The following is a 19,282-nucleotide window of genomic DNA, read 5'->3' on the forward strand; positions in this document are numbered from 1 at the left end:
CCACGTTGGCAACTTACAATAATAGTTAAAACATCCCCAGTTAAAACTAAAAAGAAAATAGCAAGCCCCCCAAACCCTCCCCTCTCCGTTTCTCACCTGTTATAGTAGTTCTTTAATACAAGCTTGAGTGTTTGAATGATAGTCTCTGGGACAATAATTTCAAAAGTCATCTTGGAAATATATATATATGCTCCACTTCCCCAAGACAGCAAGACCACAGTGGAGAAAGTTATTATTATTATTATTGTTATTATTTATTATCCTTATAAACCGCCCTCCCCCGGAGGGCTCAGGGCGGTGAACAGAACATATAGATAGAGCACAAAATAAAATCAATAATATCAAAATTAATTAAATAAATCGTTAAGTAGTGGCTCTATACATGTTAAAAACCCAAACCCCATTAAAATGCAGCGTCCTGATATCAGATATACAGATGGCGTCCTACTAACAAATCCCCTAAGAAAAAGGAGGGGGGACGGCAGGATCCACAAATGTTATAAGAAGGGAGGGGGGGCCATCAGCGGCCGGTTTCCCCAAAGGCCCGGTGGAACAGCTCAGTCTTGCAGGCCCTGCAAAGTTGTGGAATAAGCCTCCGTCACGATTCCACTAGCAAGCCCATTCAGGAAGTCCAGTCTACCCCTACTTCCGTGCATCTCGCTGGCCGCTTGCTTCACGACGCTTGCTCTTTCTCTCCCAGTATGTTTTGTAAAAGCACTTTACGACTACGAGGGCCAGACAGACGACGAACTGTCCTTCCCCGAGGGAGCGATCATCCGGATCTTGAACAAGGAGAACCAGGACGACGACGGCTTCTGGGAAGGGGAATTCAATGGGCGCCTCGGAGTTTTCCCCTCGGTGTTGGTGGAAGAACTGACGTCCTCGGAAAACGGGGAGTCTCGGTGCTCTGCGGATGCTCAGGTACGGGAGAGGTCATGTCGGCTTCTTGAAGAACTGTGACTGGGCCACGGTCTGACGTCCTTCGTTTCTTGGCTTGAACTGGAAGGGAACGTCCTTAATTTTGTGGCCCATTTTTCCCCACTTCAGGAACTGGGTGGGAAATTTGACATAACACTGCCCGTCTTAATTTTTCTATATCTGGACGGAAGTTCTCCTCAGGGCCTGCCACGTGGTGACCAGCGGGATGGGCGACGCTGGCCTGGTGGGGCGTGAAGGACCGTTAGTGGACCTTCTATCCATGTTCCTTTAGTATGCAGACTCAAAAGCGGCTTACAGTGTGGGAGAGCAAGAGGCCATAAATATATGCATGCAAAAATCTGTTTGGTGGCAACAGACTGCTCCTTACGGGAGGGAAAGCAAAGCAGGAGGGAGAATCTTCTCCTGACGACAGCTGTCCGTCTTCAGTTTGCTGGGTCGTGTCCTTGACATATTTATTTATTTAATTTATATCCCACCCTCCCTGACTGAAGTTGAGCTCATTTTGAAAAAAAGTACAAGAGAATATGAAAATTTAAAACTCAGTCCAAAATCCACATATACTTATTTTGCACTAGAACATGAGCCCCAATGGGTACTTGCAGAAGAAGAAAAAGAGTTTGGATTTATATCCCCCCCCCCCTTTCTCTCCTGTAAGGAGACTCAAAGGGGCTTACAATCTCCTTTCCCTCCCCCCCCCCCAACAAACACCTTTGAGAGGTGGGTGGGGCTGAGAGAGCTCCAAAAAACTGTGACTAGCCCAAGGTCACCCAGCTGGCATGTGCTGGAGTGCACAAGCTAATCTAGTTCCCCAGATAAGCCTCCACAGCTCAAGCAGCAGAGCGGGGAATCAAACCCGGTTCTCCAGATTAGAGTGCACCTGCTCTTAACCACTACACCACTACTGCCATGACTCCTGCCAACTCCTTTCCTGGCGACTCCAATTTTTGGTTAAGTGGGTGGAGCTTGTGCCCAGCAAGACTTACGATGGTCCGTGGGAGATTTGATGGGCGTTGCAGATTTTTAAAAACGTTGCTGCAGTGGCCATTCGGTGGCTGCACCCACCACACTGCCTCAGATCTCCAGCAGGGCCCCCAGGCTCAAAGTGGTTGGGGACCCCTGCTCTAGAACATTTCACGCGCACCTGTCATTTCGGGACACAACATCCCACCCCCCCACCCCCCCACCCCAGTTTCAACTCACTGGAAACACTCGTTAGAAAAACTTCAGCTGTCTTATTTTTTTAAAAAAAAACATTTCTCACCATATTGTTACCCGTGTGTCTAAAAGGGCCGTCACTGCTTCAGAGGACTTTGAACGAGGCCAAGCGAGGCAAATGAGCCCAATTGTTTTCTTTTCCATTTGCGCAGGCAGACCCTGCCTTTAACTTTGTCTGGCCATGCCAGTTTTCACCGCCCTGTGAATTTGGGCAAGAGCGAACAACAATGCGCCTGCACAGAATAAAAGGGATGGCGAGGCTCAGGAAGGAAATAGATGCAGGAAGAGGAAATTCCCTGTCTCCTTCCTGCAATTAATCTGCACTGTAGATTGAGAGATCAAATTTGAGTTGGCAGGCGGAGAATTGCCCCCTCGTGCTGTCCCAGTTTAGTGTATTTCACTTCTGACAAATGGTACCTGTCCTTCTCACACTGTTGCTTGTCTTGTGGATTGGATTTCTTGCAGTAATTTAATTTTTTGTCACAATTATAGCCCTACTCTGTATATGAAACCACTTCTTCCCTGATTACCATCCTATTCCCCTGAGTTACTTAATAAACTCAGTTTCGTTTTAGTAGATTTATATCCCGCTCTCCCCACAAGTGGGCTCAGAGCGGTTATCAATCAATGCAAAGTCCAATCATATAAAAGATAATCCACCAATCCTAAAACGTTTAAAATCAGTTAGGAACTTAATTCAGCATTTTATCTCAGGCAGAATGAACAGCAGGTCTCCTCTTAGATGGCATGAAAGACAGACAGACAGACAGACAGACAGACAGACAGGAAGGAAGGAAGGAAGGAAGGAAGGAAGGAAGGAAGGAAGGAAGGAAGGAAGGAAGGAAGGAAGGAAGGAAGGAAGGAAGGAAGGAAGGAAGGAAGGAAGGAAGGAAGGAAGGAAGGAAGGAAGGAAGGAAGGAAGGAAGGAAGGAAGAGAAGGAAGGAAAGAAGGAAGGAAGGAAGGAAGGAAGGAAGGAAGGAAGGAAGGAAGGAAGGAAGGAAGGAAGGAAGGAAGGAAGGAAGGAAGGAAGGAAGGAAGGAAGGAAGGAAGGAAGGAAGGAAGGAAGGAAGGAAGGAAGGAAGGAAGGCCAAGCAAGATGGATAATGAATTTCCCATAGCTGTCCTCAACTGTAGGCCGTCATAACAACAATCCGTTGTGGGGTCAGTGCACCAAGAAGTATACAAAACACGATTACACTGAAAGCTGCTAGCAGCCCGAACAGCTGCGTATCTCAAAACACTTGATAAGAACACATTGTCTTCAAGAACTGTAAGAAGTCAGTAGTGCAACAGAGACTTCCTGGTCCTGTATTATTGTCAACATCAGATGGTTTTGCAGCCGCATTCCGAGACAATCAATTGAGATACTGTCCCCCTTGAGGTTCGGGACTTATCTAAAGTATTTCTTTCTTGAAAAGAGGCTTGGGAGATCTGAATATCTACCACAAGCCTTGAAGCCATTCCGAGGTCAGGCAGTTATGCGGATGCCAACCGGCTCTGCGGTTTTGTTGATCTGCGATTGCTGCAGGCTGTTGACGCTGATGCATGTCTCTGAGACCATATATGAAGAATTCATTGATGCATTTGTTGTATACTGAACCATATGTTGTAATGGTTTCCATAATTATTTGAAAATAATACAAGACCAGAGAGTCTATGTTGCAATACTGACTTTGTACAGTCCTTGAAGAAGAAGAAGAATTGGATTATATCCCCCTTTTCTCTCCTGTAGGGAAACTCACAAGGGGCTGACAATTTCCTTTCCCTTCCCCCTCTCCACAACAAACACCCTGTGAGGTAGGTGGGGCTGAGAGAGCTCAGAAGAACTGTGACTAGCCCAAGGTCACCCAGCTGGCATGTGTTGGAGTGTACAGGCTAATCTGAATTCCCCAGAATTCCCACAGCTCAAGCAGCAGAGCTGGGAATCAAACCCAGTTCCTCCAGATGAAGGTACACCTGCTCTTAACCACTACGCCACTGCTGCTCCCTGCTGTTGTATTCTTATCAAGTGTTTTGAGATATAGGGCTGTTTGCTCTGCTAGCCACTTTCAGCAAACTCAGCTGTAGGCCAGAGGGATAGCTTTATCATACAGGCCCTGTGGTCCCGCAGGGCCCTTGCCTTGTTAGACAGAGCGTTCCACCAGGCCGGGGCCACGGCAGAAAAAGCCCTGCTCCTAGCTGAGGACAGCCAAATACTTATTGGGCCAGGGACCTCCAACAGGTTGTTATCTGTGGAACGAAATGCCCTCCAAACAGTATACCAGGAGAGGCAGCCTCCCAAGAAGAAGAAGAAGAGTTTGGATTTATATCCCCCCTTTCTCTCCTGTAGGAGACTCAAAGGGGCTGACAATCTCCTTGCCCTTCCCCCCTCACAACAAACACCCTGTGAGGTAGGTGGGGCTGAGAGAGCTCCGAGAAGCTGTGACTAGCCCAAGGTCACCCAGCTGGCGTGTGTGGGAGTGCTCAGGCTAATCTGAATTCCCCAGATAAGCCTCCACAGCTCAGGCGGCAGAGCTGGGAATCAAACCCGGTTCCTCCAGATTAGATACACGAGCTCTTAACCTCCTACGCCACTGCTTTGAATGTCACAACTAAAGAACCAGGTGTGGTCCTCCTCCTGGAGCCAAAGTGACTCATAGATTCAGAGACCTTTATTTATTTATTTATTCATTCATTCATTCATTTATAATCAATTTTATATACCGCCCCTTCCCCGAAGGGCTCTGGGCGGTGAACAACACGATAATAACAAACAATAACATTAAAACCCCATTTAAAACTGCGGATTAAACCAAATCACAGCGGCATCCCGCAGAAACTTCATAAAACATAATAAACCCACCCTGGAAAATACAGACCCGAAGAGCTGAGGGCCCCATAGAAATTAAGGGCCCAGAGCATAAAAGGGGGAGGAGGAGGGCGCACATCAGCGGCCGGCCCCTCCAAACGCCCGGTGGAACAATTCGGTCTTACAAGCCCTGCGGAACTCTCCAAGATCCCGCAGGGCCCGGATAGCTGGTGGTAAAGTGTTCCACCAGGCAGGGGCCAGGGCTGTAAAGGCCCTGGCCCGGGTAGAGGCCAACTGTATCATCGAGGGGCTACCAGCAAGTTGGCCTCTGCCGAATATGGGGACAGAAGGAAAAAGTTGAAAGTAAATCCAATGGTGAACAGTGAGAAATATTGTGAACAGAAGCCAAGGGAACCTAGGTCATAGTGCGCAACAATTTGGCTCCGGTTTCCGTTATTTCAGCCTCAGGATTATTGAGCAGAAGAATCGTCTTTGTGTTGGTAGAGAGATTGGAGAACCCAGCCGAGGTTAAGGCAGAGAAGCCGGGCCTGCAGCTGTTGTACTTCGGGCAGGAGAGCAAGATGGGTTCAAGGGAATCCGTATAGGAAAGGCAGAAAGAACAGTGTCGATCGTTCCGAGGGGTGTTTGAGAACCGACCCGGAAGTAAAGACGATGAAAGGAATTGTGTCTTGCTCTTGAAAGTGCCCATCTAAGTTTACGGTTTGGGAGTTGGTTCGGATAGTGTCCCAGTGAGGACCCGAGCTGCCGCATTTCGGACCAGCTGGGTCAGAGCCAAGGGCAGCCCTGCAAAGAGCAAGTTACAGTAGTCAATTCTGGTGGTGACCATTGCGTGACAAGATCAGTACAGGACAGATAGGGGGTCAATTGCCTGGCTCGACTGATGTACAGGCAACGAATGAACGCTGTCGGTGTCTGTATGCTTTCAGTGCCCAAACACAAAGAATATAATGCTGGGAAAGACATCAAGAGGACAAAATGGGAAATTTAAAACTGCCACATGCCCTAACCCACTCCCTCAGTGACCTCGTCTCTATGCCCAGAGGAGTATCTCGATTCTTTTCAAATCCTGCTAGGGCACAGTGGGGTAGAACTAAACTGACCCACGCCTCCCTCTGGTTGCTTCTGGCAGAGCAGGCCCCACATCTCTTCAACTTTTCTTGCAGATCTCCCCATCTCCGAAGCCGCAGAACTCTCTGGCTCCGCTGCCGCTGTACGACCAGCCGCCCTCCAGCCCTTTCCCCAGTCCGGATAAAAGAGGCTCCCAGTACTTCCCTAGATCTCCGTCGACTAACGGTAAGAGAGGCTGCAGAACCCAGGCTGAGGATCTTGGGCCACGTTAGGGATGGTGTGTGTGTGTGTGTGTGTGTGTGTGTGTGTGTGTGTGTGTGTGTGTGTGTGTGTGTGTGTGTGTGTCCCCCTCTCTCTCCCTCCTTCCCTCCCTCCCTCTCCCTCCCTCCCTCTCTCCCTCTCTCTCTCCCCCTCCTTCCCTCCCTCCCCCTCCCTCTCCCTCCCTCCCTCTCTCTTCCTCCCTCTCTCTCTCTCTCCCTCCCTCCCTCTCTCCCTCCCTCCCTCTTCATTCCTCCCTCTCTCCCCCTCCCTCCCTCTCTTCCTCTCTCTCTCTCCCTCCCTCCTTCCCTCCCTCTCTCTCTCCCTTTCTCTCTCTCCCCGGTCTGATATTGGTGTGTGTGTGTGTGTCTCCCTCTCCCTCCCTCCCTCTCCCTCCCTCCCTCCCTCTCTCTCCCTTCCTCTCTCCCTCCCTCTCTCCCTCCCTCCCTCTCCCTTCCTCCCTCTCTCCCTCCCTCTCCCGCCCTCCCTCTCTCTCCCTCCCTCCCTCTCTCTCCCTTCCTCCCTCTCTCCCTCTCTCCCTCCCTCCCTCCCTCTCCCTTCCTCCCTCTCTCCCTCCCTCCCTCTCCCTCCCTCTCTCTCTCCCTCTCTCCCTCCCTCTCTCACAGGCAGGATGTGAAAGCAATGGCCTTAAGAACATAAGAACAAGCCAGCTGGATCAGACCAGAGTCCATCTAGTCCAGCACTCTGCTACTCGCAGTGGCCCACCAGGTGTCTTTGGGAGCTCACATGCAGGATGTGAAATCAAGGGCCTTCTGCGGCTGTTGCTTGACATTATGCGGTTTCTTGACATTATGTCAAAATTTTCTAATTGTATTTGCTCCCATATATATTCCAACCATTTCTGCGTTGTCCAGATTTTTTTTCCTCCGGCGCTTCCTGTGGACGCTGCTCAGCTCCAACAAACCTTTGCCCTGTAACAGCGCCTGAGCTTGCACCACCGCCTGGGTCTGCGCATTGAACGCGTGGCGCTGCCTTCTGCTGGAACCAGGCCCTTGGCCCGTCAGGGTCTGCATGGTCTTCTCAGACTGGTAGCCGTTCTCCCAGGTGGCAGGTGGAAAACTTTCACATTGCCTGGTCCTTTTAACTGGAGCTGCTAGGGATTGAACCTCAGACCTCCGGGATGCCAAGCAGATGCTCAGCCACTGAGCCACGGCCCCTCCCTGGGGTCTCAGGAAGAGGTCTTTCACATCACCTGGTGCTTTTTTACCTGGATATCCTGGGGATTGAACCAGGGACCTCCTTGATCTGAGACTGCAAATGCCTTAGCAGACCAGGTGCTCGGGAGCAGCAGCAGCAGCAGAAGGCCTTTGCTTTCACATCCTGCACGTAAGCTCCTGAAGGCACCTGGTGGGCCACTGCAAGTAGCAGAGTGCTGGACTAGATGGACTCTGGTCTGATCCAGCAGGCTCTTTCCTATGTTCTTATGTCCACCTTCACCACCGCTGCATAAGAACATAACAAAAGCTCTGCCAGATCAGATCAGTGAAGGTCCATCTAGTCTGGCATCCTGTCCCACACAGCAGCCAACCAATATCTCTGGAGGTCTATCAACAGGGCTTAGAGGCCGAGGCCATGCCCTGATAAGAACCTGAGAAGAGCCCTGCTGGGTCAGATCAGGGAGCTCAGGAGCAGACTAGGTGCTCAGGAGCAGCAGCAGCAGAAGGCCCTTGCTTTCACCTCCTGCATGTGAGCTCCCAAAGGCACCTGGTGGGCCACTGCGAGTAGCAGAGTGCTGGACTAGATGGACTCTGGTCTGATCCAGCAGGCTCTTTCCTATGTTCTTATGTCCACCTTCACCACCGCTGCATAAGAACATAACAAAAGCTCTGCCAGATCAGATCAGTGAAGGTCCATCTAGTCTGGCATCCTGTCCCACACAGCAGCCAACCAATATCTCTGGAGGTCTATCAACAGGGCTTAGAGGCCGAGGCCATGCCCTGATAAGAACCTGAGAAGAGCCCTGCTGGGTCAGATCAGGGAGCTCAGGAGCAGACTAGGTGCTCAGGAGCAGCAGCAGCAGAAGGCCCTTGCTTTCACCTCCTGCATGTGAGCTCCCAAAGGCACCTGGTGGGCCACTGCGAGTAGCAGAGTGCTGGACTAGATGGACTCTGGTCTGATCCAGCAGGCTCTTTCCTATGTTCTTATGTCCACCTTCACCACCGCTGCATAAGAACATAACAAAAGCTCTGCCAGATCAGATCAGTGAAGGTCCATCTAGTCTGGCATCCTGTCCCACACAGCAGCCAACCAATATCTCTGGAGGTCTATCAACAGGGCTTAGAGGCCGAGGCCATGCCCTGATAAGAACCTGAGAAGAGCCCTGCTGGGTCAGATCAGGGAGCTCAGGAGCAGACTAGGTGCTCAGGAGCAGCAGCAGCAGAAGGCCCTTGCTTTCACCTCCTGCATGTGAGCTCCCAAAGGCACCTGGTGGGCCACTGCGAGTAGCAGAGTGCTGGACTAGATGGACTCTGGTCTGATCCAGCAGCCTCTTTCTTATGTTCTTAAGGCCGTTGCTTTCACCTCCTGCCTGTGAGCTCCCAAAGGCACCTGGTGGGCCACTGCGAGGAGCAGAGTGCTGGACTAGATGGACTCTGGTCTGATCCAGCAGGCTCGTTCTCATGTTCTTAAAGCCATTGCTTTCACATCCTGCACGTGAGCTCCCAAAGGCACCTGGTGGGCCACTGCGAGGAGCAGAGTGCTGGACTAGATGGACTCTGGTCTGATCCAGCAGGCTCTTTCTCATGTTCTTAAAGCCATTGCTTTCACATCCTGCATGTGAGCTCCCAAAGGCACCTGGTGGGCCACTGCGAGTAGCAGAGAGCTGGACTAGATGGACTCTGGTCTGATCCAGCAGGCTCGTTCTCATGTTCTTCTGCATGCCAAGGAGATGTTCCTCCACTCTGCAGCAGCCCCTCCCTGACATGGAGCTGTTTAGTGAACAAATTAAGAACGCCAGGAAACTGAATTTCCCTAAAAGGCACTCTTTCCTGCGCAGTGCCATTTCAGAGACGTGGATTGTGTGTGTGCACAGTTCCTGAAGGATTAGGTCTTAGGAGGAAGCGCGGTGTCTGTTAACATTGCAATTCCTAGGTTGATACAGGAGGGTATTGACCACGACAGGGGGTTGATTCTAGCCCGCTAGTCGAGCACGTCTTCCGCATGGCAGCAGATCCCATCTTCAAAGCCTGGAGCGTCCCGTTAAAGGTTGCCTCGCCTGACGTAGAGCTTAGTTTGAGCCCCCCGGGAACAAGAGCCGATCAGGTAGCGCAGGGGTCCGGCTCTGTACAAGACAGATTCACAGCAAACGGTTTTTCTACTGTTCCAGACAACAGCTTCACTTCAAACTCTCCAGGATTCTCTCAGCCGCCGCGACCTCTTCCGGAGAGCACCTCTTACGGAAAGCTGAGACCTGTAAGTTTTTACGGGCATGGCAAAATTTTAGAACCGCAGGAGTAAATTCCACCACATAATTTTGTTGGGCCCCTGCGCAGAGGGAGGTTAAACCAGGTGCTAAACATGGCAGGTGGGGTTTTTACGTTACAATTCACGTGCATGCAAGTCTTGGGTGGCCATGACTCTGTAGGCTTGGGCAGACTCCTGGGCAAGATCTGGAGGCTCCATAAGCTGGACCAAGAGAAACCCACTTTCCTGCCTGCCCAGGAGAGCTAGCACGGTGTCGTGGTTAAGAGTGGTGGACTCTAATCTGCCAAACCGGATTCAATTCCCAGTTCCTCCATATGAAGCCTGCTGGGGTGACCTTGGGCCAGTCCCAGTTCTCTCAGAACTCTCTCAGCCCCACCTGCCTCACAAGGTGTCTGTTGTGGGGAGAAGAAGGGGAATGAGATTGTAGTATGAGGCTCCTTACCGTTGAGAAGAGCAAAGTATAAATTATTATTATTATTATTATTATTATTATTATTATTATTATTATTATTATTATTATTATTATTATTATTATTATTAAGGTTTATATACCGCCCTCCCCCGGCGGTATCCAAACTTTTCTTCTTCAGTAAATCCAAACTTTTCTTCTTCAGTAAATCCAAACTTTTCTTCTTCAGTAAATCCAAACTTTTCTTCTTCAGTAAAAACTTGTGATTCAGTAAGTGGCTAGAAGACTACTTTTCCTGGCCTGCTGAAACTCACTTGAAGAAGAAGAAAAGGAGGAGGAGTTTGGATTTATACCCCACCTTTCTCTTCTGTAAGGAGACTCAGGGCATCTTACAAACTCCTTGGCCTTAGCCTTTTTTTATTATTTTAATTTTAAAAGCTCTTGGAAGATAGTCACTACTGTATGCAGGTATGGTTGAGTGGTTAAAGTACTGGGAACATGGGAAACCCGGAGGAAGAAGAAGAGTTTGGATTTATATCCCCCCTTTCTCTCCTGCAGGAGACTCAAAGGGGCTTCCAATCTCCTTGCCTTCCCCCCCTCACAAGAAACACCCTGTGAGGTAGGTGGGGCTGAGAGAGCTCCGAGAAGCTGTGACTAGCCCAAGGTCACCCAGCTGGCATGTGTGGGAGTGCACAAGCTAATCTGAATTCCCCAGATAAGCCTCCACAGCTCAGGCGGCAGAGCTGGGAATCAAACCCGGTTCCTCCAGATTAGATACATGAGCTCTTAGCCTCCTACGCCACTGCTGCTGTGTCTGGATTTCCCCCCCCTCCTTTCCTTCCTGTAAGGAGACTCAAGGTGGCCTACAAGCTCCTTTCCCTTCCTCTCCCCACAACAGACACCTTGGGAGGCAGGTAGGGCTGAGAGAGTCCTGAGAGAACTGTGACTGGCCCAGGGTCACCCAGCAGGAATGTAGGAAAGGGGAAACAAACCTGCTTCACCAGTTAAGAGTCTGCCGCTCATGTGGAGGAGTGGGGAATCAAACCTGGTTCACCAGATCAGAGTCCCCCTGCTCTTAACCACTGCACCACTTGCACGGCTGCCCCACAGGAATTTGCTTCCCCGTTTAACAGGCTAAGGAGCAGCAGTGGCGTAGGAGGTTAAGAGCTCGTGTATCTAATCTGGAGGAACCGGGTTTGATTCCCCGCTCTGCCGCCTGAGCTGTGGAGGCTTATCTGGGGAATCCAGATTAGCCTGTGCACTCCCACACACGCCAGCTGGGTGACCTTGGGCTAGTCACAGCTTCTCAGAGCTCTCTCAGCCCCACCCACCTCACAGGGTGTTTGTTGTGAGTGGGGAAGGGCAAGGAGATTGCGAGCCCCTTTGAGTCTCCTGCAGGAGAGAAAGGGGGGATATAAATCCAAACACTTCTTCTCTTCTAAGGAAAAAGTTCCTCCAACCCATCGAAGGCTTCCTGCACATTGTAGCATGAATGGGACTGCCTCTTTTTAGTTGCTGGGGGCGTTGCGCTTTTTGCCGAGCTTCCACGGGGAAATTGTGGCCCTCTCCTCTGGCCTGCTGTTCTCTTAGCAGGGCCTGTTTGAGGATCCTCGCTGGAGAGTTTCACCCACTTTGGACTCACTTCTACAGCTTTGTGGTTTTCCATGTTGCAAAGTTTCTTTCCTTCACTGCAGCCGTTTTTCTGTGTGTTGCATTTTATTGCGTTAATGAGCATGCCTGGCTGGGAGCAGTCAAAGGGTGTGTTTAATCCACCTTCTTGCTACCAACATTAGCCCACCCCCATGCCTTGTGGAATCCTGCAGGCAGGTTGTTCCCCAACATCAGGAGCTCAGAGATCAACGGCCCCTAAATGTAGAGATTTCTTTGGCTACCGAGGCACTGCAATTGAGATATCCTTCTTAGTTTGGTCTGAGGCCAGCCCCACCTTAGAAAACAACCCGATTTGGGAAATGCAAGCTTTCAAGAGTCACAGATCCCTTAATCATATAGCTGACGAAGGCAGCTTTGGTTCTATAAAACCTCTAGCCCCAAATCCTGTTGGTATCTAAGGCTCATTCCGCACATGCAGAATAATGCACTTCCAAACTGCTTTCAGTGCTCTTTGAAGCTGTGCGGAATGGCAAAATCCACTTGCAAACAGTTGTGAAAGTGTTTTGAAAATGCATTATTTTGCGGGTGCGGAAGGGGCCTGAGTTTATTCTGAACTTGATTCTAGCTCTTCTACTACAGAACAGCATCGCCACGCTCTGGAACCACTTGGTTTACAAGGTGTTGTGGGTTTTCTGGGTTGTATGGCCGTGTTCTAGCAGCATTCTCTCCTGACGTTTCGCCTGCATCTGTGGCTGGCATCTTCAGAGGGTCTCCGTCAGGAACCCAGCCATACAACCTGGAAAACCCACAACGCCCTATTGGTTCCAGCCACGGAAGCCTTCGACAAGACACTTGGTTTGTGTCCCGCTTGGCACTGCTGCGGTAGGAAATAAGTGAGGGACGCCTATTGTCTGCTGAAATCCTGTGGAAACATCTGCTTGCTTTATACCAAATACTGTTTCCTGTGCAAACACCCCCTCACCCCACCCCCAGCTCGATGCACGGGGACCGTGGTGGGTTTTCTGCTCCGCAGATAGTGTGTGAATTGTCTTGAGACCGAACCGTGTTCTTCACACAACCTGTAAACAGAAAGGGCCACGAGCACGCTCAGACGCAGCCAATATCAAGCGCTGCATTTAAAGAGCAGAATGCTGCAAAGGCTCTCAGATTGTATGTACTGAGCTTGTTGTGCAGAGTTTAGTCTGTTAGCGCTGACTGGGGTGAGGGCTTGTCCGATCTCAAAAGCTAAGCATGGTCAGCCCTGATCAGGGCTTGGACGGGAGACCACCAAGGAAGAAGAGGAGCTTGGATTTTTATCCCTGCTTTCTCTCCTGTAAGGAGAGTCAAATTATTTATTTATTTATTTATTTATTTATGAGATTTATAAGCCGCCTCACCCCCGAGGGGCTCGAGGCGGCTCACAAAAGGGCTGCACTTTAAACAACAGTCAGCAAAACATTTCAAATACGAGAATGCAGCTTAATTCATTAAAAACTTAAAAACTTAAATAACAATTACAGTTACATACCAGTTAAAACAACAACAAAGCGCCCGATCTAAAGGCCAGCGGAGGGAGGGGATAGGTAGGACCCAAGATGGAGACCAGGGCCCAACCAGATGGAAAGCAGCAGCTTCAGTGGGGGTTGATAAAACCGCAGCCAGTCCCCACAAAGGCCTGGATGGAACAGCTCCAGTCTTTACAGGCTCCATGGCGGGAACTCACCAAGGTCCCGCAGAGGCTACAGGACAGCTGGAGGGGAGAGCATTGTCCCATCAGGTGGGGGAGCCAGGGTCAGTAAAGGTCCTGGGCCAACGGGTCGAGGGCCAGCCGCACTCATCGCCAGGGGCTAGGGATCTCCAGCAGCCTCTTGCTGTCGCCCGGTAACGCAGCGGCCTGTTTGGGACTATAAGGGGTGATCTTGCTGGTCCCGTGAGGTCTGCAGAGGCCCCATGCTAACGCAAGGGGCCCTTAAAGGTCATCACCAACACCTTGAAAACGATCCGGAACTCCACTGGGAGCCAGTGCAGGCGGCGCAGCACAGGGGTGATGTGATCTGAGTAACCTCCACCTGTCAAAAGCTGGGCTGCCGCATTCTGGACCAGCTTCAACTTCCGGATCAGTCGCAAGGGAAGGCCCGCGTAGAGCGAGTTACAGTAATCCAACCTCCAATCCAATAATAATAATAATAATAATAATAATAATAATAATAATAATTGTTGTTGTTGTTATTATTATTGTTATTGTTATTGTTATTATTTTTGAAGACCACAGAAAATGAAGAAGCAAAAATACTCTGGGACTTTAGAATACAAACAGACAGACACCTGGCACACAACACCCCAGACATAACAGTGATAGAGAAAAAACATGTTTGGATCATAGATGTTGCTGTGCCAGTTGACAGCAGGGTAGAGGACAAAGAGCTGGAAAAGATCACAAAATACAAGGACCTACAAATTGAAGTTGAACGATTGTGGCAGAAAAGAACAACAGTAATCCCACTAGTAGTCGGTGTGCTCTAGGAGGGAATCCCCAAGAAATCTTGAAAACATCTGAAAGCCTAAACTTGGACAGAACATCAGTCCACACATGCTGCAGAAAGTAGCATCTCTAGGAACTGCAATAATATCTAACGCTATAAATACCTCTAATATCCTAGGTCCTTGGAAGGACTCGATATTCAGAGATGAATTCCAGACACTTGTGCTGTGTTGTTATGTGTATAATAATAATAATAATAATAATAATAATAATTATTATTATTATTATTATTATTATTATTATTATTATTATTATTATTATTATTATTATTATTATTAATTTGATTTAATATACCGCCCCATCCCCAAAAGGCTCTGGGCGGTGCACAACATAAACAGTATATAAAATCATCATAAATACAAATTCTGTAAAAACGCTTACAAACAGCAGTTGTTTCCAAAGATAGGCGTCTCACAAAAACTTATTTAAACTAAACTTAACCTTCCTAGGAAGAAGGAGAGGGGGAGATAATGGGTCCTGATGACATTGGGACCCATGAAATAAAGGGGGGGCACACTCAGCGGCTGGTCTCTCCAAAGGCCCGGCGGAACAACTCAGTCTTACAGGCCCTGCAGAAATCACCAAGGTCCCGCAGGGCCCGGACAGCTGGAGGGAGAGTGTTCCACCAGGCAGGGGCCAGAGCCGTGAAGGCCCTGGCCCGAGTGGAGGCCAGCCGCATCATAGAGGGGCCAGGGATCTCCAGTAAGTTGGCCTCTGCCGAACGCAGAGGTCGAACCGGGACATAGGGGGTAATGCGGTCCCGATTTGCAACCCCCTTCCTCTCCCCACAAAAGGGGTTGAGAGAATTCTCAGAGGACTGTGACTTGCCCAAGGTCCACCCAGCAGGCTTCATGCGCAGGGAATTGAACCCAGTCTGCTGCTCAAGTAGAGGAGTGGGGAATCTAATCTGGTTCTCTGGATCAGAGTCTACGGCTATTAACCACCACCCCACACTGTGACTGCAGATAAATTTCTTATGTTTCCCAGCGGCTTCAACAGAAAAGTGCCTTTTTATAGCTCATACCCCTCCCCTAAATCAGACACTTAGTAGCAAATCTTTTACATATCCAACTAGTGAACCAGCATGGTGTAGTGGTTAAGAGCAGGTGGATTCTAATCTAGAGAACCGGGTTTGATTCCCCACTCGTCCACCTGAGTGGCAGAGGCTTATCTGGGGAACCAGATGTGTTTCCGCACTCCTGCATTCCTGCTGGGTGACCTTGGATTAGTCACAGTGCTCTCAGAACTCTCTCAGCCCCACCTGCCTCAAAAGGTGTCTGTTGTGGGGAGAGGGAGGGAAAGGAGCTTGTAAGCCACCTTGAGTTTCCTTACAGGAGAGAAAGGTGGGGTGTGAATCCAAACTCTTCTTCTTCTAGATTTTAATCCACCTTAGAGATCGACTACATTTTTGAGGTGTGACGTTTAAAAATGTCAAAGTATGTTAGGTGCCCCAAATATTTTGTCAGTTCCTAAGATACTACTGGACATGAAACCAGCTGTTCTGATTCAGACCAACATGGGTACCCTGTAAATATCCCGTGACTGTCCTGTGCAGCCTGATAAAACCCTTTCTCTAGACTCGGATGAAGGGTGCTTTGACTCTTGACCCGGAAAATGTTGTCGGTTTGCAAGGTGCTACAGGACTCAAATCTAGTTAGATCAGAGGTGTCCAGCTCTGGGGCTTCAGATGTTCATGGACTACAATTCCCATCAGTCCCTGCTGGCATGGCCAGAGTTGGACACCCCTGAGTGAGATAGTTAAAACATTGGTCAGGGACGTAGGTATAGATTTTTAATGGGGGGGGCACACCCCCACCCGCCCCTATGGCATGGCCACGCCTCCCCAAGCCCCGCCCCTGGTCTAGCGCTTATAAAAGCAGCTCTCCGAGGTCGGGGATGGCAGACTCCCCTGCCCTGCACTCCCACACACGCCAGCTGGGTGACCTTGGGCTAGTCACAGCTTTTCGGAGCTCTCTCAGCCCCACCCACCTCACAGGGTGTTTGTTGTGAGGGGGGAAGGGCAAGGAGATTGTAAGCCCCTTTGAGTTTCCTACAGGAGAGAAAGGGGGGGGATATAAATCCAAACTCTTCTTCTTCTTCTAAACTGAGGACCTCAGATTCTCCCTTTAAATCCATGCTGAAGGGGGTGGATTTAAAAGGAGAATCTGGGGAAATTTGGGGGGTGCCTGCTGTCAGGGGTGCAATTGTTAAGCTAGAAGCACCAAACTTTCAGGGTATCTTTAGGAGTCTCTCCTAATGATACCATCCAGGTTTGGTGAAGTTTGGTTCAGGATGTCCAAAGTTATGGGCCCTCAAAGGTGTAGCCCCCATCTCCTATTAGCTCCCATTGGAAACAATGGAGGATGGGGCACTCCTTTTGGCAGTCCATAGATTTGGACCCCCGAACCAAACCTCACCAAACCCAGGTAGTATCATCAGGAGTGTCCCCCAAACAATCCCTGAAATTTTGGTGCTGCTAGTCAGAACTCAGTGGTTTCAGATACCAGGGTAATCTCATCACTTCGTCAGCATGGCCAATTGGCCATGCTGGTAGGGGCTGATGGGAATTGTAGTTCCTGAACATCTGGAGAGCCGCAGGTTCCCTACCCCTGTGCTAGAACAAACAATGCGCCCCCTGCAGGCCAAAAACCAAAAAGGCACTAAAATGTTTTTAAAACCCACAAACGGAGGGGCGGAGCTTCGGACCTGAAGGGGGGGTTCAAACCCGAGAACCCCCCCCCCTACCTACGTCCATGTCATTAGTTACTTACTAGGAGACCTATCTATATAGCAATATTGGAGCCCTGTTCTCTTGGTCACAAGTCCACTTCTGTTGGTCACACATGCACTCGAACGCTTTCCTTCCTGATCATTCTGCATGTTCTTTAAAGCGCTCTTGTTTTAGATCTATCTGGTGACAACAGGCCTGTGAACTCAGGAGGATGGGTTTATGCGGCCTCTTAGGGTTCTGAGGGGTTTTCCTCCAGTCACGGCTGGCTTCTGATTTTGGCCCCTCCAGGTCCGAGCCGCCCCTCCTCCCCCGACGCAGCCGCATCGTAGACCGACAGAGAAGATCGAAGACGTCGAAATCACCCTGGTGTGACCAACGGGGCCGACTGCCTGACGATGCTACAATCACGTCCAAGCGTCGGCGACGTTTCGTCCGCTCTTGTTCTTGGGCACCTTTGCATGATGGGAAGAGACTTTTGAAAAGAGAGCAGAAAAGGAGGAGGAGGAGGATTTCCCAGAGACGTTAACTGTGACAGTGGACTCTCCTTCCTGCGGTCATGAATATTTCGTGCCTTTTATTTTTTGGGGGGGTGGTTGTTACCATTTGACTTCATTTTATCTTCTTGCCATCCTTCCTCTTTTAGCACAAAGCAAACGGGGCCTGTCGCGAGCAGGAGGCCCCCGGCAACCGAAAGATGGCCTTTTTCCGTTTTTCAGCGGAGGCTTCGGAGGACTCCCTCTTTCGTGCCACTCTCAAACGGTCCGCAGATTACGACTTTACTGTGCGGAAATACTTCTGTGGGACAGCATGTCCGATAGCCGCTGCAGCGCACGCCGCGGTCCTCGTTGCGTGGCCTGTCTCTGTGCCGCGTCGGGATGGAACGGGGACTTCTTTACTGGTGCTACAGGTTGCAGCAATAAACAGGGCCGCAATCCTCACGGGTGGATGGATACCCTCCTGTGTGAGGCGTGTAACGTGTAGGCCAGGCCAGAACATACATAGACCATGTGCATTATTAGTACAGTATATTACTGTTGCCATAGGAATGTGTTTTAATTTTGTTTTTCCTGTTCAAATAGCAGTACTTACCTGGTTAGGTGATTAATCAGAATGTGGGGAATAGAGGAGGGGGACACAAGGCGTAGATTTAAGGAGAGGCTGGATCCTCTCCCCCCACCCACTCCTGCCCTGACATAAGACGAGGGAGGGGAAAAAATCTATCAGTTAGACAAATGCTGTGGATTCTCCGGGTTAATGACTTTGGTGTGCGCCTCTTCCCCAATTAACCGTAAAACCTGAATGTCATGTTCCCATTTTTTGTATTAATATTTATGCCGTGCATTTAGTAATAAATAGAATATCTACTTCGGAAGTGCTGACTTAGTAGCGACTTTCCCCCTCCTCCCTTAGGATAACACTGAATGAGCAGGATTTTCATCTGACAGCTGGAAACAGACCATCATTCGCTCTCTCTTTTTTGGAAGCAGATTGTTTTGTTCCGCCCCCTTTGCGCTGGGGTAACTTCTTATCTCTGTTATCGCCCGGTAGTTTTATTCTCTGACCTTAGCAGTAGATCTTGGACGTTGGAACCTCTGACTAGAGTGGAGAAGGTGTAATGTTTTAGAATATTGGAGTGTGGTGTCTAGCTGTAGCATCGGATAGTCCTCATCCCACGTGAAGCCCACCTGCCAGCTCAGACAGAGGCGAAGCTACCGGGGGGTGGGGGGTGCGCATTGCACCGGGTTCATGCCTGAACTTACCTTAGTTCAGCCTGAAAGGGGAGGCCAGAAAAGCGGCCTGTTCACTTGAGGCTGAAAACGGCCTGGTGGGAACTACACTTCCCAGGAGACCTTGCAAGCCCCAAGGTCTCTTGGGAAGTGTAGTTCCCACCAGGCCGTTTACAGCCTCAAGCGAACAGGCCGCTTTTTCCATCCTGCACTTTTCAGGCTGAACTAAGGTAAGTGAGTGGTGGGGTGGGGCGCCAGGGGGGGGGGAACGCAGATTGCGCACCAGGTGCAGTATGGTCCAGCTATGCCAGAGCTCAGACCATGGGAACAGGTTGTCCTGCCCTCTCAAGGCTGTTGAAAAGGGTGTGCGCAGCAGTGCCCTTGGGGGTCCTTTCCCCCAATTATCTTGTTTGATCAAACAGGTGGGAATGGGGACAAAATCTTACAAAGCTCATTTATCCAGAGACAAGCGTGGGAGGCGAGAAGCAGAGCGCAGGACGTCACCAGCGAATTCTGCCCTTGACCTGT

At 50.0% G+C, this 19,282-nt stretch overlaps 1 protein-coding gene across 1 annotated transcript in view; it reads left to right on the plus strand.

The window, feature by feature from the left end:
* Nucleotides 1-18,804, plus strand: part of FCHSD2 (FCH and double SH3 domains 2) — a 220,112-nt gene extending 201,308 nt beyond the window's left edge. Inside the window, exons 17-20 of the mRNA XM_048494752.1 lie at nucleotides 701-921; nucleotides 6,128-6,257; nucleotides 9,637-9,722; nucleotides 17,316-18,804. Coding sequence (XP_048350709.1) covers nucleotides 701-921; nucleotides 6,128-6,257; nucleotides 9,637-9,722; nucleotides 17,316-17,399 — 521 coding nt within the window. The 3' untranslated portion in view covers nucleotides 17,400-18,804. The remainder of the gene's footprint in view (nucleotides 1-700; nucleotides 922-6,127; nucleotides 6,258-9,636; nucleotides 9,723-17,315) is intronic.
* The last annotated feature ends 478 nt before the right edge of the window (nucleotides 18,805-19,282 follow it).

The sequence above is a fragment of the Sphaerodactylus townsendi genome, linkage group LG04 (genome assembly GCF_021028975.2).
Source record: "Sphaerodactylus townsendi isolate TG3544 linkage group LG04, MPM_Stown_v2.3, whole genome shotgun sequence".
Taxonomy (NCBI): Eukaryota; Metazoa; Chordata; class Lepidosauria; order Squamata; family Sphaerodactylidae; genus Sphaerodactylus; species Sphaerodactylus townsendi.